General features: G+C 39.2%; 1 protein-coding gene across 1 annotated transcript; it reads left to right on the top strand.

Moving 5' to 3' along the window:
• Positions 1–22,432: 22,432 nt before the first annotated feature.
• On the top strand, positions 22,433–24,607 carry LOC120776190 (achaete-scute complex protein T8). The gene has a single exon (XM_040106815.1). The coding sequence runs from the start codon at positions 22,433–22,435 to the stop codon at positions 24,605–24,607; it is 2,175 nt and encodes a 724-aa protein (XP_039962749.1).
• The last annotated feature ends 1,674 nt before the right edge of the window (positions 24,608–26,281 follow it).

The raw sequence follows: 26,281 nt of genomic DNA, 5'->3' as shown, positions 1-26,281 counted from the left end.
GCTCTTCGTCCCATAATCGGCAATTTCGCTTATTTACATACCTATTGAGCCTGAAATGGGACTCATCACTAAAAACAATTTGCTGGGAAACGTCGGAAACGATCTCGCTTTCGTAAGGTCGAGCGCTTTCAGTTCTTGCGTAAGCTGTATTTTGTACGCTTTCAAATTAAGATACCGACGTAAAATGCGCCAAGTCGTTCCATACGTCAGTCCGACTTGCTGCGACCGTCGCTGAATCGACACTCTATGTCTTCGTGTACACTTTCAGCTACGGTTGCTATATTTTCTTCACTGTGTGCTGGACGTGGTCTTTTCAGTCGAATTTTATGCAATAATCAATGCTGAGTCTCAGTATGCAGAGTAGGCCGCTTATGTTGACCACAAGTTTAGTCTTTATAGAACGTGAATTTTTGAAATAAAGTTGAACGACGTAACTCTTTCCATGATGAAATGCCAAATAATACTGAACATAAATGACATGACAGATTCACACGACTCACGCGTGATCTCTCAAGAAAGGCTTTTGATAAAAATAGCTCTACTTATTTCTATTTCACCCATTATAATCAGAAATCTTGACCTTCGTTCGGCATGAGACCAAACCATTTAATCCGTTTCGGTTATATAAGATCAGCTAGATTTGTTCCTCAATAGCCGTTGTAATACCAGGATTATGAGTGATCAATTACAATTAATTTACATATGTAAATAATAAATTCTAACTTCAGTAATCATTTTTCCTTTTTTTTACCTATACTTGCCTTATCGTTTCTTTTTTTCTTCAGGATTCGCTAAATTCTGACTAAACCTTTAAGGGAAAATGTGAAAGCAATTCCACTCTTTTTCATTCAGGTGGAACGTGCTATCCAGGAGCAGATAGCAGAGCCTAGTAGTCGGATCCTAAAGTGTCCTTATGCTATTAAATATGTCTTCGTATGATGGTATTGATGATCTGAGCACATGTTAGGTCAGTGAGTTACACGGATATCTAAAACTCAAGAAGTTTTCATTGATTGGCTTAATAGAGAGGATTTGACTGAATGTCCGACTTTTTCCCTTCCAACTGCATAAAATCCTTTAATTTGGAACTTTGTCGTGGTCGTGGTAAATATCCAGTCTCAACCGACTGTAGACTGAGCATTCACAGAGTTATTGTTCTAACGTCTCATCATCCTTCGCGGATGCTTTGAACTCTGGCGATACCACTTGACTAAGTTTTTAAAGGTTGGTCCTACAGTTTGAAGTATGTTTTTGTACTGAACTGTGATGCTAAAACAACCATATTTCGTGTTCCAGCATAGTCATCGTTTGTCTTGTTATAGAACCGAATTTTCCGAATGTTAGCTTGAGTATACTTTTTTAAGCCCTCCTGGTTATAAAATCACTTAATGTTCATAAGTTGCATTTATCGAAAATTGTGCAGAATTTTAAGGAAGCTAGGCTTCCGTAATCGGATGTCTGAATAGCTAAAAACGCTGTTTTTCATTCCATTTCGCCTTTTCGATTTCATGAAGACATCAGCTAGTCGGATGGGACAGTTTTCAAAGTATTGGGTTGGAGTTTGTGATCTAAGGTTTCATAAAAGCCGTCGGCCAACCTATATCATACATTTTCAGATCGTCTAAATATATGTACTGCTACAATTAATGAAAAGTACGAGTTGATTCATTCATGACTTGGAGATAAGCACGAGGACTACATGCGTTGCTTCTAATGGAAACTACGAGCTCTGTTATGATTTACGAGACTATAGTCAAGGAAAGTGCACTAAAAATAAATAATTATTCTCGCGAAGATTGCTTAATAAGCAACTTTCAAATGACAGTTTGGGGATTTTCGTGGAAACCGTTGGTAGGAATTTCTTCCACACATTCAAATCAACTGCATGCCATATGTGTTCAGCCGACAACACTTGTGCACCTTAAATCAATCAACCAAAGCGATTAACCAAATAAAGCAAACACATCCATTGTCACTGCTGGTGGCAGGAAGAGGCAGCCAGGGAGCAGTAGCGCTAGGATCACACTTTACAACGCGCAGCTAAAATTAGCTTTGAAATGTGAGCATTTGCCAAGGCAATTCATACAATTTTTAATTTTATGGAAAATGTATGAAAATTGTAAAATTATGAATGAATGTATGAGAAGTGGAATTTGGAAGTGCCTCTTACAAGATTTACATACAAATGTGCGCTACTTGTCGTCGACTCAAGTGGATGCCGCACCAAATGCGCTCGGCTGCTGGGCTGTTCGTTGCATATGAGTATAAGTGCAGGGTTGCATTGCGAGTTCATAAATACTCAAGTGTCGTCGACTGCCATGCTGGGCACTTTGCTCTGATATGCAGCATGCGGGAAAGTGGCGTGGCGCTGACTCAAGTGTCGTAGCGGCACTTTCTTCAAGTGGCCGTATGGACGCATGCGCAACTACAGACGATTCTAAACATAACCCTAAGGCGGCAATGATTTTAAGTGCATTTTGTTTAAGTGAAAGAATCGAAGTGCGAATGTCAATGCAATTTGCGCAGTTGACTGTAATTGATTGATTGGAAGCGAGTCGATTTATATTCGACACTTTGTTTTTGTATTTTTTGGAGATTGTAAAGAATCACTCATTGCACATGATACGAAGTGACTTTGAAAAATCTGCGATGAAAAAAAAGATTTGTCGAATTTTTGTAAAGAATTTGGAGTTGTTTAGAACTGGAAAAGTTTAAGGCTATTTTTCCTTAACAGAACTTCTTCTTCTCGCTACATAAATGTCTCTATTATTATTAATTTCTCGAGCGTAAAACTGACTATATTGATCGATTTACCTTTACTAACACACTGATTAGTAAAAAAACGAGTCACAAAGGATAAATATATACATTCACGATACACAAAATATTCGATTATAGCCCGGTATTTGTACAGCTGCTCTGTTTAAAGACACATCAACCCCCGCTTTTGTATTGATTTCCACAGCCATTCATGCACCGACGCACTATTGTCACATTTTAATACAATTATCAAAGAATTGTACCCTCCACCAGTCTTTGCTTGCCACCTAAATGATCGTTAACATTTACAGTTGACTTGCGGTTGATTAATTTAAAGGATTTTCTTCTATGATAATTTGTACAACAAAGCCTAGCTATCTCTCTATGCCAGCGACTTTCCACCCCCGAAATATGGTTATTAAAGAAATTTAAATATTTATTTACACACTTATCAAGCAACAAAGCCTCAAGCCACGCGTGTCGTCACAATAAGCACGCATACGCACGCATATTGAAATTGAATGAAATTTGTTGGAAATATCGTTCATTCACTTTGATCGATCACTGTTCGATGATCAGTAATTCATATGCAAAGTGTGCGTAGCAAGCAGCTACGGAGATACTTCTCTAATTCTCTTTGTTGGCTCAAATTCAGTTTAAAGATATTTACATTTAATAAATTTGAATAAAATACTTTGGAGCACCCTTGGCACTTCCCTCTTACCTACATAAAGTGTAAGTTCTTTGTACTTCGAATTTTATGGATAACGTTCTCATGAGTTTACAAAAGCTTGTCGAAGGTTTCTGAACTTTGATTGATGTCTTACAAATTTCTTGAATATTAGTACCTATTATGTAGGTATTTATATGAGATTATTTTTTTAATAACTATTGATCTAACATCATCCTTAACAAGCACCTGTCGGAGAAGAAAAGCACTATAATTTTTATTAATTATCTCATTCAACGTCTAACAGAATATTACGTCTACAAGATATTTGATTCAAGTGTGCAGTTTGTTTTTTAATTCGGAGAACAGTCTTCCTTTCCTTTTTTAGTATATTAAAAAATGCTATATTACGATAAGATGGGCTTACCGTTCCACAAGTTCAGTTCTGATACCAAAAATTACTGAAAAATTCATAAGAGTACGTTTTAGATTTTACAGTTATTTAATAGATTTATAATATAAATTGAAGGCTCAGCTCAGGCTTATCTTTGCATTGCAAATAATATTATAAGTAAGTAAAAAATCACTTATGTATATGTCTAATATGTAATGACAACCATATAATGATTACTAATAATGATTATTCAATGACTAGTATTTCCTGTTTACTTGTAACGATTTAAGTTAACCACTTTTAAGTTTTTATTACTATGTATTTTTTTTCGAGTGAGGGAGCGTGGAAATGCCTTCCGCATCATCAGTGCTGTCGTCACAGCAACGGTATGTGCCATTTGCAGGTCACTAAAAACCCCCCTCTAAGGAACCGTCGCGTACCCTGGGACCACATTTGCATTACTTTAGAGTGGCGTTCCATTTACATCTGCGCACCTGCGCCCAGGTCCCGCTTTTCGTTGCGTAACAAGAATGCTGCGAATATCTGGATAATCCTCCAGTTTGCTTCACTCTTCAGCATGACACTGATAAAATTGACCGCATTTATTGGACCAACCAGATCTTCTACGGCGGTGCGTTCTCATTGCCAGCGCAAACATTCAAAGTCGTTGGATATTTTCTTTAGCTCCCACAGCTTTTTCCGCTTGTAACTAGTATTGCATCGCCTGACAATGTTTAGTAGACTGATGCAACTCTGACGACTGCGGTGCGGTGCACTCTAGCCACTATCTAACGCCAGTTTTCTTTTTTGAGCACGTCGGCCCAGATCTTTGCTCCGTTTAGTAGGACTCTGAATACCATCGACATTAGGAGCTTTCTCTTTTCTTGGTTAGGTAGTTTACTAATTTTTTTGTCCTAAGAAGATCTGCAGTCATTTGCATACTTATTTTGAGGTATATGTGCTTCTTTGTTAGCACTAGCAGCATTGTTTTTTCCGTAGCGAGCTGGAGGTTGTGTCGAGCCTTAGTGGCGTCCGTATCATGTCCTGATTAAGCTTTCTTCGCACTTTTTCTGTGCTTCTTGCTGTAATTACTGCTGCAATGAAGTCCGCGTAGCCAATTAAGTACGATTCGTCTGGCATTTCAAGTTTTAATATAGCGTCGTTGTTGATGTTCCACAAGTCTGGGCCTAAAATATGTCCTTGTGACGTGACCGCTATTTGTCGTGATCTGTCTCTAGTTTGGTACAGCTGTTTTCTGTTGCTAAGATAGTTCCGCACCACAACTCTGAGGTAGTCGGAGATTTTGAAGCTTTTTTCAAGAGCGTTTGATCTGCCGGGGTCAAGGCCGTGCTGTCTAGGAGAGTCCTCTAGCATTGTTGGTAGCCGCTTCGAGTCTGGGTTTAAGTAGCCTTTTATAAAGCTAGGCGGACAATATGCAGATGGCAAGTTGGGATCTTCTTTTCTCTTACTGATTAACACCAGCCGTTGTTTTTACCAGTGTTCAGGGAATATTCCGGCTTCGTGGCAGGCGTTGTTAAGTCAAGCGACTTTGTTCAAGCGCCGAATTTTTTCATTAATACTTTATACCCAAGTTCCGAGAGGTCTTTGTTAATATCATCGCGTAGTTCCAATTTTTTATTTTTGCTATCATCGTATTTAGTTTCAAAATGTTCCACTTTCGTTTTCCAGTAATTTTCCTGTGCTGGTTAGCGTTTGTTCCAGTGACGATCGTGAAAGATATGTACTGACGATCGCTGCGAGTGTAATCCTTTAGGACTTTCCATTTCTGTATTAAGCCTGTCATGCGTTCTGACTATGTATTTGATATGTAGATATTAACATATACTGACTTCCTTAATTTATAATATGTAATGATTACACGTAATGACTACAACTAATGATTGCTATGTTATGGTTACTTATAACGAATGTAAAGATTATTCTAAGGACTAATATGTGATGATTACTTTGTAATGATTTCAATGACTACTGTGTATTAATGACTATGAAACGGATGTGTATTAACATGTAATGATGACTCTAATGACTAATTTGTAATGATTAGTGTGTAATGATTACAGATAATGACTACTATGTGAAGATTACTAAGTAATGTTTAATTGTAATTATTACTATATACTGATAACAAAGTAATAATTACTGCGTAATGATTACTACATTTTCTTCTTCTCTACTATTTTTAAATACGACTACCACACAATTTCAAACACTATTTTGACTTGCCGCACTTTTTCTAAACATTCACACACTTTTTGTTGTAATTTTATACAATGCACACACACATTCCTTGTCGCATATTGATTACCATGTTATTCTTTCACATTCAAAAACCATAACCAAAGTTTTATTACGCACTTGTAAGGACGACAAGAGGAAGTAATGTCCTGTGCATTAGACAAACAAAAACAATAGCGACAAATATTTGATTTATGCTGAAAATATTTCAATAGATCAATAAATCACAGTGGAAGCAATGCAAAGCGAGTTCAAACAAGTCAATTTGAGGTCAAATTACAAACGGAAAACAAAGAGCAAAACTATGTGAGGATAATTTTTATGATGCACTAAATTTATATGTGAAACATATGTTGTTCGAAGCAGCAACGGTATGCAATGGTACAGTTATTCAAATGAAATCTGAGCAAGACGAGCAAATTGAAACGGAATATCAGAAATGTGGATAAAAATATCCCAGAGGACATCTAAAGCAAGAATTAATTATTTACAAACACTTTACTTGAATAAATGAAAGAGCGAGTATAGTAAAAAGTAAGCAAACCGAAGGTCCAACACATAAAACAATACTTAATCACATGATCCTCTGCATTTCGTTGGTGACTTTCGGCGCAACGGAAAAAATTACAGCAGAAAAAATTTAATCGAAAAACTTTGTTAAATATACAATAGTTGTTCAGACGAGTATGTAAAGCACAGAAATGAACAAAACCCAAAACAATTGAAAACAGCAAGCGGGCCAACCCCATCAGTAGCTACCCCTAACTACATAACCTGATCGAGCCAGCTCACTCACACGTGCAACCCCATGTAGGGTGTGCATTCATACATATGCTTTCATTTATGGCATATTTGATCGTGTCTGTATAAATTTTGCACGCCAACAACAATGGCAAGTTGCCACTATAAGGTGAACAAGCGCGGTGCAAGTACCTACAAGTCGCCCATAATTCATACGGCAAACAAGTTCACACATACACACATGCAAGTAAATTAAATTTTTTGTTGTGTTTGAGCGCAGGATTTCATTGTTAGATTTCAATGCACAATGCAAATTTTCACTTCATGCTCATTGCGGGGTGGCACATACCATATATTTGCGTAACCTACGCGCATGCGTAGCCTTATATGGTATTTAATATGAATCCGCATGGCAAACCCGTTCATGCAAATTTATTTGCCACTGTTGGTTCCACAAATGCGAATTTTAATTATTTTGCCTAAAGGATACAAAATTTTGTTATTATCAGCTATTTTTGAGTTTATAGTACATTCAAGCTTTTTTACAGATAGTATATTTTATATTACATATTTTGCCACTTTTGGAATTTTGAAATATGCAGTATAATTGTAAACACTAGAAAAGCTAAATAAAAAATGAAAAGGTTTCTGAAATTTTGTTCTGCCGTTACCGATCAAGACTATCCAGGTTTCTAATTAACTATAACACATATAAAGGGTGATCCACTTCGAAGTTCCCTACTTTTTTTTTAAGAAAAACACATAAACTTTACATTTAATGGGGAATGTTCATTTCATTCGAAAGAACATTATTTTTCATTCATTTTTTGAAGATTTTTTGTTTCAAATATTGGCTGCAGTTCTTGCACAACCAGTATTTAGAACGCTTTCAATTTAAGATCTCGACGCAAAATGCACCAAGTCCTTCTATATATCAGTCCGAGTTGTTGCGATCGGCGCCGTATCGACTCTCCCCTGACTTCGTGTACGCTCTGCTACGGCTGCAATATTTTCTTCACTGCGTGCTGGAAGTGGTCTATTCGGTCGAATGTTAGACAATATTGAATGCTGGATCTCAAGATGGGTTATGGTGTAGCTCAATAGACCGATTATGTTGACCATAAGTTGAGTGAAGCGCGCAGAGCAAGTTGAACGAAAGGCTTTTGGCAAAACTACCTCTACTTGAATCACCGGTTATGTGAAAAACTCTGTAGATGTGTGTGTTTTTATCGTTTCATATCTTAGACTTTATTACAGGAATTTCCCAGTCTGGTTCTCTTCCTTTGTTCAACTTAATGATTTATTTGTAGGTCATAATTTTAAATTAGATGGAAAGAAAAACTATTTGGACATCACTTCTGGCACATAAGAGAGCGTAATTGAGAATTTTTTTTATTTATTTTTTGTTCAAATTGGATAGAAATAAAAAGTTTAACTTCGATTTCACTCAAACTATAATACCCTTTCATACAAGAACTTAATTTTTGATTAGTCGGTTTGTAGGGCAGCTAAATGCTAGTCGTCCAAACTAAACAATTTCTTTGGAGATTATATTATTGTCTGTGACAAAAACTCCTTCCAAATTTGGTAAAGTTATCTGTTGAAATAAAAAAAATTTCTTTACAAGAACTTTATTCCGATCGTTCCATTTGTATGGTACCTATATGCTATAGTAGGCCAATCTAAAAGTCTTTCAGGATTGTAGAGTTACCTTGGATTATAATTTGTGCCAAATTTCGTGAAGATTTTTCTAGACGCAAAAAAGTTTTCCATAGCTTTGGGAGAAAAGGATGTATACTAAATTTTGAATGATATCTCAAAATCTGAGAAATTAATACATACTATTGTGATCGTGTTTTTAGAATCGGTAAATTATTGTTTTTGTAAATTAGTAGTACCGTTAGAGATATCTATGCTACATTTCGCGTCAAAATATTCATTTATATTTGAGATACGCGTCGGTTTGTGAAGTGAATTCTTCGATTTTTACTATGTCTGAATTTATTGAACAAACCATCTCATACTGCATTGGTTATTCGTGATAATTACGCCACATTTTCAACTAATATTCTGCCGCAACCAGCGCATTCGCCTGATTTACCTTCGTGAACCTTCACATGATCACTTCGAGGACGCCGTTTTGACTCAATTGAGGATATAAAAGCTGAATTGAAGAAGGCTCTGATGGCCATCACGACGGAGGATTTTTTAAAGTGCTATGATGACTGGAAAATTCATTGGCATAAGTGTATTGCAGCGGGAGGTAATAACTTTGAAGGAAATAAAATGGACAAAATTCACCTTTCAATTTGATCTCACATGAGCCCACAGAGTTTGTTAAAATTCGCGTCAAGTGCAGGCATCCTAATGGATGACAACTCCTCATGGACCTAGTAACTGATCGCAAAGGAACAAAACTGGTCTGTGGGTGGCTCATTGGCCTACCAGCTAATCTAACCTAATCTTGGTATACGGAGTTTTCCATTACTTAGTCTTCAAAGGAACAAGCCAATTAAAAAGTCCCCAGCCAACTAAATTAAAACAATTTCTTTTGGCGAAAGTCGTTTTTTTATTTAATACCTTCAAGGATGTGCACTTATTATATCGATTCTACACCTCTTCAATACCATTTTTGTAGTACATGTCATTTGCTTCAGATAGGCCTTGGTTTTGGCGATCACCTATTCATTCGTCGAAAATTTCTTTCCAGCGAGCATTCTTTTGAGATCTGAGAACAGTAGATAATAGGTAGGGGCCATATCTGGAAAATACGGTGAAAGCGTTTGCAATGCGAAGCCGAATTCACGGATGTTAATATAAAAAAGCTTTCAATCTCGAGCATTTTTTTTTAAATCATGAGTTTGGAAATATCTTAGCCGATGTTACCTCAGAACCATTTTACTCAGATCGGAAGCGAATAAAGGAACTTCAAAACGGATCTTATGGAATAACATGAAACATGAATTTATGCTTGTGTTGATCCGATTTATAGCGATCACGTAAATTTAAAAACCAGCACGCACGGATCATTCTTTGACAGCATGAATATATATTTATTTTTTTCAATATTCCCAAAATTCATTTCACAAAGTCTTTTCAAATTATTTTCTGAAGCGCTTGAGGATAACACTCAAACACAAGTATATACTTGGCATACCGTTACCCTACAACAATGCCGGCGACAAGTTCCTCCACTTCACGATCAGCCAACAGCAAATCAGTCAGTCAAAAAATCAACCAGCTGAGCACAAGCACCGAACTCACCAAGCAACTTACCTGTTTCAATTTCGAAACAATTGATTCGAAACCAGAAGAAAATAATCAAAAAGCATATAAAAAATCTACAACAAGCAAGTTCGTTCTTCATGCTTTTGAGGAGCGCAGGAGAGTGATCCTTTCAACGCATTCATTAGGCGAATAATAATGGAAAAGAAACCCTTTTCTGAAGTAGTAGACACGCATGAATATCCTTGCAGGCTAAGCAAGTACACTTATGGATGCATAAACAAAAATGTATGGTGGTATATATTATTATTATGCATGTGTGTGTGTGTGAGCGCTTGCATTATGCTATTGTAGGAATACACCCTGTGGCTCAGCGCTCATACATATGCACATACATAAATATGTATAGCGGTTAAAGGCACTTTAAGTAGAAATATTTCATTGTGTGTTTTTGTTGTTGTTGCAATTTTCAGTAGGACGTTACCAAGTCAATGCGTCAAAAAGCACTTTTCAAAGCAATAATGAAACGGCTGATGTTATACACTGTGTATATACAATGTATATGTATATGTGTGTGTGTGTGCTCAGTTATTTTCGCTAGGGGTTTCTTAAGATTCTGCGAAAACTTAACAACAACAAAAAATACAAATAACTTCACTCAAAAGCATATTTAATTCGGTTTTTGTTGTTGTTTGGCAAACTTTTGTCGACGGTGTGTTGAAATTTTTTGGCTCCGCCGGAACCGGTACTAAACGACTCAAGTTCCAGTCAAGTTTAAAACGATTCACTTAAGCGCACAAGTCTACGTCGAAGAGCTTAACACCAGGATATCACTTTTAGCTTCATGTGTATTAGTATATGTGTGTATGTATGTGTGAATAACAACGAGAAATCATATGATTTATATGCTCGCATAGCTGTGCGTGTTTGTATTGCAAGTTCAGCGCCCAGTGCGCCACAATACCGATAAACTTGAGCAGCGCATTGTGCGGCGACTTCATACTTTTCTGAGGAGTCACAGAAATACGTTACGATTTTATTTAAATTAGTTCAGCACACACACACACGTCGAGCTGTGTTCAGACACGCAAAGTGAAATATGGAAACCAGTTGGTTTGGTTAGTGCAATACTTGATTCTTTCAAACAACCAAATAGCACCGCCGAACAAGTAAACTCAGCAGACAGACATACATGCACACGAGCAAAGTAACATACCAACTGACAGACAGACAAATAAGCCGCTGATATGTAAATGAAATATGAGGAAGGACGTACTGATTGCGGACGGAACTGAATATTTGGAGACAGAAATTTTTCCGAATGAAATCCATGCCAAATTTCTTGAAGATATCTCCTCAAATGAAAAAGTTTCTCATCAAGCACCTGCCTCCGATCGTTCAGTTTGTAAGGCAGCTATATGTTATATACAAATCAACCGATCATTATTGACTCGCACTAACTTAAGAAAATTATGCTCACGTATTTTAATAAAAATATTAATTAGTTTCTTTTGAATGGGCTCCTGAGCCAATTTCTACTATATCAAACACTTGATTAAATTTTTCATGTACTGCTTATAAGCCTCGGCTTCGAGGGCCTTCAGCGAACTCTGCTATTTGTCGGCTAGATTTCCATAAATCCACGTCCAAACCAGTAATAAAGCGTTTTATGCAGGTAGGTTTCTCAGCTCCATGGCCATTTGGCGATCTCCACTCGTCTCTTGTCATTAGATTTAGGTCGTTAGTTACGAGTCTAGCATTGATACGTTCTATACCAAAAAATATCCACCGATTTTGTTGACTGGATCTACATGGGATATTCAGATCCTCTGCTAACTTTCTGACACCAACGTGTTGATTTGTTTGACTACGACAGCTCTCAAGCATATACTCACATTATCTTAACAGTTTTGAAAGTTTTCCAAATTTTTTATCAAATTTAAAGGTGAATTTTTATTTTTTGTAAGTTGGTAGTACTGTTAGTGACATCCGTGCTAAATTTCACGTCCAAATATTCATTAGTATTTGAGATACACGCCATTTTGTGAGGCTGTAAAAGTGAATTCTTCGATTCTTACTATGTCTGAATTTATTGAACAAAGAAGTGCGATGATGCACCATCTCATACTGCATTGGTTATTCGTGATAATTTCGCCACATTTTCAACCAATATCATGCCACAACCACCGCATTTGCCTGATTTACCTTCGTGTACCTTCACATGACCACTCCGAGGGCACCGTTTTGACTCAATTGAGGATATAAAAGCTGAATTGAAGAAGGCTCTGATGGCTATCACGACAGAGGATTTTTCCAAGTGCTATGATGACTGGAAAATTTGTTGGCATAAGTGTATTGCAGCGGGAGGGGATTACTTTGAAGTAGATGAAATGGACACATTCATCTTTCAATTTGATCACAGTAGTAATACGGTTGTCAAATATACTAATTTTTCTTTCTAACTCTTGCATTGCCCATATCAAGATCTACTAAATGGCATAGCTTTGACGGAATTATTTTTTTAGACTCGTCCAGCTTCCGATCTAGTTTCGTGCAAACTAGCCATGAAAGTTCAAAGAAACAATGTATTAGAAATTTTTTGGAGTCAAAAATGTATTCGAAGGTTCCATCCTTACCAGGTAGGGCTGTGGGTTTAAATTGTAGCTTATGTTATATTATGAGCTTTCGCTAACTAACGAATTTATGCCTTCTCAAACTATATCAAACTTTGAGGGGATATCTATCTTCTTTGTCTTAATTGGCGAAGGCACCTCTTACACGGTTATATCCGTGTTTACAACTGTGCGTTCTTCCTTTTCCCTGTTTCGCCAATTGGAAATTCCAAGTGAAGCTAGGTCCATCTTCTCCTGGTCTTTCCAACGAAGTGTGGGTCTTCCTCTTCCTCTGCTTCCCCCGGCGGGTAATGCATCGAATACTTTCAGAGCTGGAGTATTGTCATCCATTCGGACGACATGACCCAGCCAGCGTAGCCGCTGTCTTTTAATTCGCTGAACTACGTCAATATTGTCGTATATCTCGTACAGCTCAGCATTCTATTGACTTCGCAAAGGACCATACATATTCCGCAGAACCTTTCTCTCGAAAACTCGTAACGTCGACTGATCATATGTTGTCATCGTCCATGCTTCTGCACCTAATAGCAGAACCTGAATATTGAGTGACTTATAGAGTTTGGGAGGTTGGAATCAGCAGAACTACGGACACAGTGTAATTCTATACAAGCTCACCACTAACAAATCAGACTACATTCTCCCAAAGCTGGATTTCAATAGACACTTCCAGGTGAGGATACCATCTAGACGAGAATGGAGAAGAGGTTCAATGGCAGAGGAAGATACCATCTCAGTCTATACAGACGGGTCCAAAATGGACTGCGGAGTAGGCACGGGGGTATTCTCCGCTGATCTAGGCATATCCCTCTCTATACGTCTCCCGAACTCGGCTAACATCTTCCAAGCAGAAGTACTAGGCATAGAAAAAGCCTGCGAAGTTCTATTAGAAAACCACGGGAATATACATAAAGCAACTATATTTACGGATAGCCAGGCGGCCCTGCTGCCATTGTCTTCACCCATGACAAATTACAGTATAGTTCACAACTGCAAGAGAGCACTAAGCTCAATAAAAGACAAAGCTCCAACTAAACTTGATCTGGGTTCCCGGTCACAGGAACATTTTCGGTAACGAAAAAGCGAGACGAGTTGGCGCAAAGGCAGGAGCTTTCCTCAATGAATCCGAGGCGGAGCTAATACCAAGCCCGCTAGGATCGATAAAAGGAGAGATCAATAGACAATTCAAATAAATTGCAAACAACAGGTGGAAAACATTAAAAATGCGTCATAACTAAACAATTATGGGCCAACATATGACAATAAAAGAACCTAATGACTTATTAAATAGGTCAAGAAAAAGTATTTACAGAATAACAGCACTACAACAGGGCACTGGCCATTTGGGGAACATGCGTCCAAAATGGGTATGCCCTACAACGACATCTGCCGTGGCTGCGGAGTAACAGGGAACAAGGAAACAATCTTCCACTTTCTCTGCGAATGCCCAGCTCTAGCACAGATCCGACACAAAACACTCGGAATCCACCAAGCACCAAACCTTGAATGGATTTCCACCAAAAGCATATCGGACATAAGTAGTTTCATCGAAACCTCAAAATGGTTTGAGAGAGAAAGAAAAAACGTAATAGCAGATACAAAAGGTTCTACGAATAGTGTATCAAAATGGCACATCAAGTGCTAATTGTGCCTGATAGGGCTGCACTCCTACCTACCTACCTATAGAGTTTGGCCTTTGTTCGTTGATAGAGCAATTTACTTTTCAATTGGCTACTCAGTCCGAAGTACGAGTTATTTTGCGTTGGGATTAGATGCTGCCGTTGTTGTTGGTGTTAATGCCGGATAGACGAAATTATCTACGACTTCGAAGTTATGACTGTCAACAGTAACGTGGGAGCTAAGTCGCGAATACGACGACTGTTTGTTTAATTATAGGAGATATTGTCCTCGTTCAACCAAAAAGCATTATTTCAGATTTTCGGCCTGTCTACAACCCTCAAAACAAGCCCAACTTTGAGAGTTTCCTTTCTTTCAGACTTTTTTAAAAGTATTTTTGAATGTACTACTGTGCCCAAAATAAGGTGATATTGTATTTATTTTGAAAATTCTTTATTTATTCTTCCAAATCAATTTCATCCCCTTCAAACTAATCCCCTCCCGATGCAATGCACTTATGCCAACGGATTTTCCAATCTTAGAAACACTGGTTGTAGTCACTTTTCGGGATGGCCTTCAGTTCCGTCTTCGCTGCGGCTCGAATCTTCTCTATGGTATAAAACGATGTCCCCGGAGCGGTCTTTTGAGCTTGGAGAACAGCCAGAAGTCGCACGGCGCCAGATCAAGTGAATACGGTGGTTGCGGAACGATATGGGTTGAGTTTTTGGCGAAATGGTCACGAATTACGAGGGCAGTAGGGGATGTTGCATTATCGTGGTGTAAAAACCAAGAATTGTCTTTCCACAATTCGGGCCTTTTTAGGCGGATAGCGTTACGCAAACGACGCATAACATTCAAATAATATTCTTTTTTGACTGTTTGACCGGTTGGAAGGAATTCATAATGCACAACACCACGATAATCGAAGAAAACAGTCAACATGACCTTGATTTTTGAGCGACTTTGGCGCGATTTTTTTGGTCTCGGCTCTCTTTTAGCACGATATTCGCTCAATTGAACGGTTGTTTCGGGGTCGTAAGCATAGATCCAAGTCTCATCGCCAGTTATAATGCGTTTCATGACACCCGTGTAGTCGGAAAGCATCGTTTCACACACTTCAACGCGATGCCTTTTTTCCAAAAAATTCAAAGTTTTCGGTACCAGTCGAGATTTGACGCACTCGAGACCCAAAACATTCTTCAAAATGGCATTGGCTGAGCCTTTCGATATGCCAACTTCATCAGCAAGGTCTCTAATTGTTAATCGACGGTTTTTTAACACCAAATCTTTGATTTGTTGAACGTGAGCTTCGTCGGTTGAGGTTGATGGTCGCCCTGGATGCTCTTCGTCTTCGACACGTTCACGGCCGGCTTGGAACTCACTATACCACTTGTAAACATTTTTTTTAGACATAGCCTCATCACCAAAGGCTTTCTGCACCATCCTCAACGTATTCGCAGCAGAAAATTGATTCCGTAAACAAAATTTTTGCTCAACAAATTTCGACATCGCAAAAAACGAAGAAAACACTTGTAGCAGCTCACAAAACGACACGTATCTCAAACACTAATGAATATTTTGACATGAAATTTGACACAAATGTGGCTGACAGTACTACCAACCTAAAAAAAAATAATTCTCCAAATCCTTCGACGCGCGCAGTTTAAATTCAAATGTCACCTTTTTTTGGGCACAACGCTATATTGTTATTTTCATCCATGATGGCCTGTCTGAAATAATTTTTTTAGAAAGCTTCTTCGCTAGACTACTATAATTCTAGGAACTCGGGTTATTTGAAAAAATTTAAAGAGGAAAAGGCGCAAATGCAAAATATTCTTGAACTTAATTTTTGTCATTAGTTTGTATGGCAGCTATATCCTATAGTGACGTGATCTAAACAATTTCTTTGGAGATTGCACCATTGACTGGGAGAATAACCCACGTGAAATTTGGTCGCAATATCTCGTCAAATGAAAACGTTTTCCATATAAGCACTTGAGACCGATCATTTTGTTTGTATGGCAGTTATAATCTACAGTAGTTCGATATCGGCGCTTTCGACAAATAGAGCGTGTGCAAATTTTCAGACCGATTATAGGCCCTCCTGCATTTCCTTCTAGACGTTACAAACTTCATGGCATACTTGATATGCCTTGCTTAAGGTATAAAAAACGTGATCCTAAGATTAAATTTAAAGTTAGAATTTTAAGTGGACTCAACCGATAGTTTCTGGGAACCAGCTGCGCCCGAATTACAGTGTTGTGGCCAAAATATTTCGAGAATACAAGAGATTGAAGAGAATTTTTTTCCATTTTTTAGTAGTTGTACCTGCCTAATGTTTTGGGCCCCTAAAGTGCGCTTTAAGCAAAAAACAGGTACTTTCAATTTTTTTTGGAAATTCTAGTCGTGGTTATAAATGAACTATTCTCTTATTAAAATTGATTTCAATTTATATTTCTCTCCCAATTCGTTTTTCGCTGTTATTAACAACCCTTTTTGGAAGACAACCAGAGCAACCCAAGCAACATATTGTGCATGGGTATAACAAAGAAATATCTTAGAGTTAGTGTAGCGTAAATTCGATCACTGATATCTAACTTGTTCCCTTACGCGTATGCAACAACAACTCCAGCGTTGATATATTAGCTGTTGTTGTTGTAATTATTTTATTCTACAATAAAGAAACTAATGTAGACAAAAAAACAACATTCCCATTACAGGACACTTCAAAAATTCCGCAGAACAAACATGCACACACACATTTCCATACAGACATATGTACAGACAGACAGACATACATACATACATACATCTAAACATATCCACAACGAAACATACATACATATGCGCGATCGCTCTTAGTTGAGTGATATGCCCACCCTAATTACACCCAACTGGCCAACCCACTTTAAAGCGACTGTCAAATTTAATTGGGATTTATTACAATTATGCAACTGCAATAACAAAAACAATATTGCACATAAATCTTGGCAAGAAGCAAAATTGTGCATTTGTACTGGGAAATTCTTACTTATTCTTTTCTTTGACGCCACACCCTACCTCGAGCATTCCATTTTCTTGCCATTGTCCTTGCTTATCTTCTCACAAAGCGTCTGGCGTGCAATTTGCCACCTTTGCCGCACAATTCGCAATTAATTAGAATGCTTAGGAAGTTCGCATTTTTTCTTTAAAATTTCTACTTCATCTCAAAGGCTCTATACCGTTAATTAAGAATTATGGCAATTGCGTTTCCTTTCTTAGTTGCTTCCATTCATCACAGCCGAACAATGCGAAATCATTCGCGCTTGCCGGTTAAAATGAAAAATTGCACTCAAACAGCAATAAAACAATAAAAACAATCAATAAATAAATTTTAGCAAACAATTGTTTTGTAAGTACAACTACAGGGAAAGAGTACAACAACAATACCACATAGATAATGAAGCGCAACAATTTTCGATTTTCCTTATTCACACACCTTTTGCTCGCGCTGCGTCTCAGACATAAGTGGCCGCGTCAGGACATGATTTACGCAACTACAGAATTATTATATTCAACATTTATTATGCGAGAGTGGGGGTTATTGTATAGCTTACCACAGATAGCTTCAATATCGCGGTCCGTTTCTGTTGAAATTTTGAATATTCCCAACTAAGTGAAATCCAGACACTATTTTCTTATTTTCATCACTTTCTCATAGATCTGATGGGACATAAAGCACTAAAATACTCCAAGCTGCTTATGGCAGCTAGTTCTTTTAAAGTTCAGGATCTATATGGGGCAGCAAAATGATGTCCAGAGCTCAGGGCTTTAACCCTCATAACTTGCAATCAAAAAACAGCTGGTCTTACTACTCTTATCAAAATTACTTATTTACTGGAAACATTGAGGCTAGACAGCTATTCTTACAGTAGTAACTCAAAGTGATGGTAATAAAACTACACTCCTCTAAATGTTCGCTGCAGTATATACAGACCTGATCTCAACATGATATCAACCCGTAGTTTAAACTATCTATAGTTGTTTATCAAAAGTGGGCAGTTGACGTAAACTCTGTGTGACTTTTAAAAGAAGTTACATATACATATGTTGCGGTACGCAAGCGCAGGTCGTAGCTCTACACATAGCAAGCTGATGTTGATAATAGTAATTTGCTCCAAGATAGATGTCTGCTCTTCGCCGCAATTCTTGGTGGAACAACATATTTACCCAAGGCTCGTCAAAGCTATTCTGGATGTTCTTGTAATTTTACAATTCAAGAAATATGAATTAGGTGCACTGATTAGTAGAAAAGGGAGGCGCAGCAGTGTCAGAGCACAATAGGCCACACTTAGACCATCATTAGACCATTTGTGCTCCCAGATATTTAGTAACCAAACAAAGACCAAATTCTACAGGTGCTATGTAGTACCCAGACACGGACGATGAGAACATCTGATGAGTAGGCGTTACGAGTTTTCGAGAGGAATTTTCTAAAGAAGATATATGACCATTGCTCATATGTAACAGCGAATACCGGACTGTTATAACAGTGGTGTCTACGCCAATAACGAAGAAGCGGAAGACTAGGCATTCGCACAGTTGATGTTTTGGCATCGTCTTACGCGTATGCTTCCTCTTCCGCCAAATCCACTTTTCCAATTTTTTGCGGGTTGGATTTTAAGGGTGTGCTTCTTGAGACGACAACAAATAGTTCTAATAAGTTCCATATTGCCGAGAAGTAGAAGCTTTATAATCTGCCCAAAATCAACACTACCCCAAAGTTACTATGTATGTGCACTGTGTTGCTAGTGTGCCAAAGCCTGAGGTGTTCCTCTAAGGTCCATTGCTTCTAACAAGAGCTGAATGGTCTGAAGTAACTCGTTCGGCTTTTCGTTCTCTTTTCTTCATAGATACTGAGTGGCTAGATAATATTAACCGACAGGGTAGTTGTTTCCTGCTCGCATAACCTAACGCAGTGAGAGTTTTACAATTTAGCCTGAGTTAATAAGGTTGAGTATGATACTAGCCTAGCCTGGCTGGATTCTAGTCTGGCTCAAAAGGCTTATAATCAAAAGACGGCTAGCCGTAAGCATTGCCGCATAGTGCATTTGAATATGTATTATCCGGAAATCAAGGTTAACCCCCAAAGCCTTTGTTGATGTAATTTAATTTTTTGGATAATATCATCCACCACACCATATATTAGTCAAAGCCCTGCTCTCAAAGTGTTCTCTTCAGCTTAGTTCGTTTTCTGTCATAACTCTGAGATATTTGACAGGGGTCGAGAGTTAAATAGTTCTACCCTTTAAGGTAAGGAGATTGAATTGCGAATTTTCTGTCCTTAGGTTCAGTGAGGTCGTAATCTTTCTTCCAGTTGACGAAGATGGCAAGAACCCCTGCCATGTGCCAGGGTAAGCAGTTAAGATTCGTTCCTGTACAAACAGCTGCAAGATCACTCTTAAATTTACTCCTGAATGATTTTCTACAGGCATTGGTTTCCTTTTGTCGTATGCTCTCCTTTTGCATACATTTCCAGTGAAATAATTTAGTTATTTATGGATCTTAGCTCTAAACTCAAAACTTAATTCTATTAGATACACATCTTCTTCTTTATTGCTGTAGACACGGCCCAAGTGTAGCCAGGTCCTTCTCCACATGGTCTTTCCAACGGAGTGGAGGTCTTCCCCTTCCTCAGCATCCACCTGCATGTACTCTCAGAGCTGGAGTGTTTTCATACATTCGGACAACATACATATGTCTCGCACAGCTCATTGTTCCATCGACTGTGGCGAATACTACAGTAAATATTCCGTAGAATCTTTCTCTTGAAAACTCGTAATGCCGACTCATCTCAAGTTGTCATCGACCTGCACCATATAGCAGAACGGGGATGATAAGCGACTTGTAGATTTGGTTTTCGTTCTCCGAGGGACGTCTTTACTTCCCAATTGCCTACTCAGTCCGAAGTAGCAACTGTTGGGAAGAGTTATTCTGCGTTTGATTTCGAGGCTGACATTATTATGGCTGTTAATACTGGTTCCAAGATAGACGAAATTATCTACGATTTCGAAGTTATGACTGTCAACAGTGGCGTGTGAGCAAATTCGGAATGCTACGACAGTTTGTTTGATGACAGGAGATATGTATATCGTCTTGCCTTCGTTCAATACCAGACCCCCATTTGATTCGACTTTGAAATCAATCCTCTCTTCGTTTTTTTTTTCAAGATTTTGCGCAATGTGACTCTCTGGTCAGTTGTTCATTTTCCACGCCTGAAGCCACACTGATAAGATTAGATGGACAAGGACCCTAAAAATATATTTCGTCCAGATTTTATTATCTTTTACGGTATTGTCGAGTTCGAATACGCCAAATTTCTACTTTTTGATGAAGGTCTGTCGAACTTGAGGTCTGCAGTCGCCCTAAACTCGAAGCTATAGTGGGTTTTAGGTAAAATTTACTTGCTCTGGTTTGAGTTAACAAGTAGTACTTGGACTTTACGAAACAGAATTTCATTTCCTATCAAATAGAATCCCTATTGAATTCAGAGAATTACGCAATGATCTGATCTTGTGTTTCGCAATGGTACATGGAATAACCTAATTACGTATATACTATACCTCTGTATTTATATATGTGGGGTATACTATTTATATAACCAAATCATACGAATTTTATCATATGAATTTGATATATATATATAAATGATGTGTATATACATTCTTCGATTCTTACTACTACCTCGGGTCTAGTATAATTAAACACGAGCACAAAAACCATAAAGGTGGGCTAAAACATTAACTGACATACCTTTGTGCATAAGTACACTTATGTATGGTATATGTGTATTATAAGGATATACAATCGGGCTTGAGCCACCCCTAGGGCAGGCGCATTAGCCACTCATACATATGCAGGAGCACACATATGTTTAATAATTGAGAAAACAATACATAGGTGAGCGGAGAGGTGTACAAAATCAGATGTTAGTTTTCTCAGCAGAGCCAAAAGCAGCGGCAATGGCGGCGCGCACAATTGGGAGGCGGCCGCACAACCGCAGCCAACTTCAATATGTACGCGAACACGGCTAAAATATGGCAAGGGGAGACTAGTAGCTGCTTATGGTGCCATAAAGCATTAGTGCCGGCACCCAAGCTAGGGGTTGAAAACATGCACTAACACTCACACACTGCCACATTGGCGCAAGCGCATTGAGGTGACGTGCCGCTACTGCGCTCAGCGCTGCGCATGTGTAACGTTAGGAACGACGCTAAAGTATGTTTGTATAGGTGGCATACAATTTTATTGTGCAATTCATATGCACGTGTGTATGTGTGTGTGTGTGAGGTGGTGTCTCTCTAAATTCAATTTACGGTGTATTGTTGTGCAGCAGACCTTAGTGTTATTAAAGTGCTTTACATACACACCGACACGCAAGCGTGTTACGTGTAGAGGCTCAATGCGCGCTGACGTTGGCAGAGAGGTAGAGCGCCAGGATAATTTTTTTTTTGATTCTGTGTGTCTCGCCCATGTATGTGTTGGCATTGTGCCACAACACCAACAGTCACCGAAGTCATTTCCTGCATTTTTTGGTGGATGGATAGATGAATAGAATTCCGCGCTAAACATTTTCGACTGACGACTCGCCCTGTATTCTGCTCAACTGAGCAAAGCAGCGCTGCACCAACTGACGTTGCTATGCCGTGTTTTGTGCGCTGCGGTGTGTGGCGTGGTGTGGCAAGGCAAGGTAGGACGTTTGTTGCGAGCGACGCCCCATGACATTTCATTGCAAGACATCGGGCACGCGACAACACAAGCAACGCAGCTGTCCTACCAACAGGATCAGGACACTCACCTCTCTACCAACGAACGGCGAACAGCGACTGTGCGTAGACAAACGAGAAATTCAGAATTCGGTGTACTTTGTGAAAATTCGTCAGTGCTGCAACGGTGTATTCGTAAACGGGCCAGTGAACGTGCTGGTTGTGGCGGGAAAATAAATAAACTGAATTTTAAAAAGTATTTTTGCGTAAAATACCATTAAAATAACAAAAGCGGCAAGTGTCCAGTGTCCGAAAGCAACATCAACAGCTGAAAAAGGTGGGCACTTGCGCTAATTAGCAGCTCCCCAATCAGTGGCGCCCACACGGCTTGCGTATGGCGCTGAGCATACTCAGCTACAACGTGCCGCAAGGCCTAAAGATGAGCACCAACAATAACAACAGCAAGAGTGGTGGTAATGCCGGTGCCACTACGCCCACCAGCGATGAGAATGCGCCCAACCAAGGTAATGGTGGACGTACCACCATCAACCTTGGCAAGTCCTTCAGTCGCATCACCATGCAAAATGTGCTGAGTGAGAGTAGCGGTAATGCGCTGAATATCAGCAACAACAGCAATGTCAACACGATCGTACGGAAGATCAAAGATTTCGGCATGTACGCAAGCGTGAATAATGCAGGCGCATTGAGCACTGCAATGACTGGAGGACGCAAGCGCACAGCCAGCGAGGCGGCTAAAGGAAAAACGGACACTAAAGCAACTGAAGGCAAAACGGAAAAGCCTAAGGTGCCCAATAAGCGCACGAAACTTGCGAATAAAGATGGAAATCCGTATGAAAAGCCAACCAAAGCCGTGGTAACGAAATCGGCCGCCACAAATACAAACCGTCCAAAACCGAGTACGCCTGGTGCGAAGAAACCCGCTGGCACACCCGGTCGCAAGGGTTTACCGCTACCACAGGCGGTGGCACGGCGCAATGCACGCGAACGTAATCGCGTTAAGCAAGTGAATAACGGTTTTGCCGCACTGCGTGAACGCATACCCGAGGAGGTGGCCGAGGCTTTCGAGGCGCAAGGCAATGGACGTGGCACGGTGAAGAAGCTCAGCAAAGTGGAGACGCTGCGCATGGCTGTCGAATATATACGCAATTTAGAGCGTCTACTCGGCTTTGACTTCCCTATCGGCAGCGATCGTGGCCTATCGCTTCTGCATGGCGGTTCGTCTAGTGATGACAGCTTCACATTCATTAAAGACGAATTCGATGCGCTCTCCCCACCACTGGATGACACCCCTTTCGATGATTCGCTGAGCAACTATGATGTCGATGAATATTTGAATAGCACCGATTTTGGCAATAATCAAACGATCTCACAATTAGACCTTAGTGGCGCAACCGATGCCGAAACCTACGAAATGGATCTACTACCGAGTCTAACGACTATCAATGGCATGCAGTATATACGCATACCCGGCACCAATACCTATCAGCTGCTCACGCCGGACGCACTCTTCATGGGCAATGCGCCGCATTCGCCGCCAAACTCCAGTCTCGATGATGAGTCCTTTCAAACCTTAATCGACACTAATTGCCTAAGTCCTGTGGCAACAACATCATCGCCGCATATTTCGCCATCGTCTGCAACGTCAATTAACGCTGCACCTGCCGCAACTGCAGCGTCGCTGGTAGGCGCGGCAGCCGTATTACAACAACGACAGCGTCCTGCTGGGGACTTGGTCGATGAGTGTGTAAATGCGGCGGTTGCCAGCACATTATCGCGATCGCCGGTGCAATCATCCCCAACGCAGCGCACAATATTACATCAACAACAACAGCAACAAGAGCACCAACAATATCAGCCGCAAACACCAACGCAGGGGTCGTCCAACTTATCACCTGCCGATAATGATGCACTTTTATTACAGGCGTGTGCCACAACGAGTGCCACCGCCGATGAAGTCGATGGTAATGAGTGCCGCACTGCCAACGAACGCCAACGGTTTGCCGTGGCATTGGCAACCCCTACAACGCTGTCACTGCCCTCGCCGCACGCGATTAAACAGGAATTCAACGATACATTAAGCGACTTTGTCCCCTCCAATTCGGCGTCTTCGTCCAATCACATGTCCGCGGGCGGTGCAATGGTATTCCAGCAACAACAGCAGCAATTGCAACACCGTTTATTACTTAGTCAGGCGCCTTTGTCCACAATGTCGCCACCGTTGGAACGTTGCCGGTCGAGTGTCACACCATCGTCGCAGCTAACAACAACTGCAAGCACATCGCCAACATTGTTGTTTGTGCCCAACGATGCTACAACCCCCACAACACCGGGCCTACCATCATTCTACGACACCGACGTGGATAACACTTTCTATGAGTCCGCGCACATGTCCTTTAAGAAGGAATACCAGGACGCTTTGCTCGATGTGGCGGCAACAACAAATGCCAGCGACGGTATAAGCGGGTTGCCCGACGAGAATATCATCGAGGTGTTGGACTGGTGGGAGGCACACACACCGAAATCGGAAGGTGGCGTGGCATTGCTGTAGAATTAAACCACTCAGTTGTTGTTGTTGTGTTGGGGTATATGGGGAAAATTTCTTTGAAATTCTTCGCTTCGTTGCGAAAATTGTTGATGACGCTTACATTTTTCGAAAATGGCTCGAATTAGTTTTTAAATTAGGCTATTTTCACTTTTACACATAAATTTATTCCATTAAGTTAAGTCTTTGTACATATTTATATACCCAGTACATATACATATATACATATTACTTATAATTATTTTAGTTAATGCCAGTGTTATAAACAAGTCAAAAAAGCAAAAAAACAAAAACAAGCAAAACAAACATTTACCGCTAAGTTATCTCGGAAGACATTTGATTAAGTTTATGGAAATATCATTAAATCGGTTTTGGTTAAATCATAGTTAAAATTATTACATATATAAATATACATATACATTTGTACTGATAAAATCTGAAATAAAATTAATTATTTACGCAAATCAGTGCTTTATTCCTCATTTTAATTGAAATTTCGTATCGAATTCTTTTGCGTTTTAGTTTTTGAGTGATCGATTTTCAATATGATCTTGTGGTAAGAGATAAAAACATATTTTCTTAGATAATAATTTTTTCCCCTCAACATATATTTTGCTTATTGTTAAAGAGGTGCCTGGCGGTGAGGAATATTTTTCTGCTTAAAATTATTTTAAATCCGAATACCAAAAAAAATGTATTATTATAACACATTAGATGAATCGAAGGACCAGTCAAAACCTTCATATTTGTTTTCCAACAAAATAGTTTTTAGTAAAAAATATACATCTCAGAATGGCTTGAAAAATAGAAATTAATATCAACAAGTACCAAACCCAAACGTTTGATACTCTTGTAACCTGTAAAGTTTAAAGCTGGCATAACACTCTCTGGTCTATAAGGTCTTTTGGCTTTCAATCAATATTTCTAAAATGGGTTGCTTCTTATCTTAGTAGTAGATCTCAACAACTTATATTTAACTGTACTGTTTCTGAATTAATTAAGGGACATCAGGCGTTCCTAAAGGTAGCTAACTTGCCATTGAACCTTAAAAAAACGATGTGCTTTTCCCGTAGATCTGTAGACCTTGCTGCATGCATAATACAAAACTATAGTATGGAGAAAATATGCAGCTTTGTTAATCTGGGAGTAACTATGGACCCCAAACTTAATTTTATTCTTTATGCAGCTTCCATAGTTTTTCCAGTTTTGTTAAACGTTGGTGTAAAGAATTTAGAGATCCGCTTATTACGAAAATTTTTTTTACGTCTTTACTGAGACCTATAGGAGTATGCTTCTGTGATATTGAACCCCAGGTTTCAACTCCGTTCGTAGAAGTTAGAGTCCGTTCAAAAACAAGTTTTGCTTTTCGCTTAAATCATTGACATTCTAGGTTAATTTCCCCCATATATACAAATCGTTTAAAACTTTTAATCTACCTACGCTCGCTAGTCGTAGGGAAATCCTTGATATAGTATTTCTTGTAAGACTTATGGATGTGTCAGTTTTCTGTTGCCTAATATAACGTCCCCGTTCACTTAAAATTTTCTAGAATAGATTTTGAGTTGAACGAACCATTCCGCCGTATATGTCACGATATGAATTCTGATCCCAGCACATTTGATCTAACAGGCTCACTCTTTACCATAAAAAAAAAATAATTTTAAGAATTTGTTAAGAGTT

The sequence above is a fragment of the Bactrocera tryoni genome, chromosome 4, assembly GCF_016617805.1.
Source record: "Bactrocera tryoni isolate S06 chromosome 4, CSIRO_BtryS06_freeze2, whole genome shotgun sequence".
In the NCBI taxonomy this organism is placed as follows: Eukaryota; Metazoa; Arthropoda; class Insecta; order Diptera; family Tephritidae; genus Bactrocera; species Bactrocera tryoni.
The sequence above is the reverse complement of the archived record's forward strand: the minus strand, read 5'-3'. Positions and strand labels throughout refer to the sequence as shown.

Bases quoted from the DNA above. Each gene is read 5' to 3' on its own strand.
- LOC120776190 (XM_040106815.1), top strand. From the start codon at position 22,433: ATGGCGCTGAGCATACTCAGCTACAACGTGCCGCAAGGCCTAAAGATG.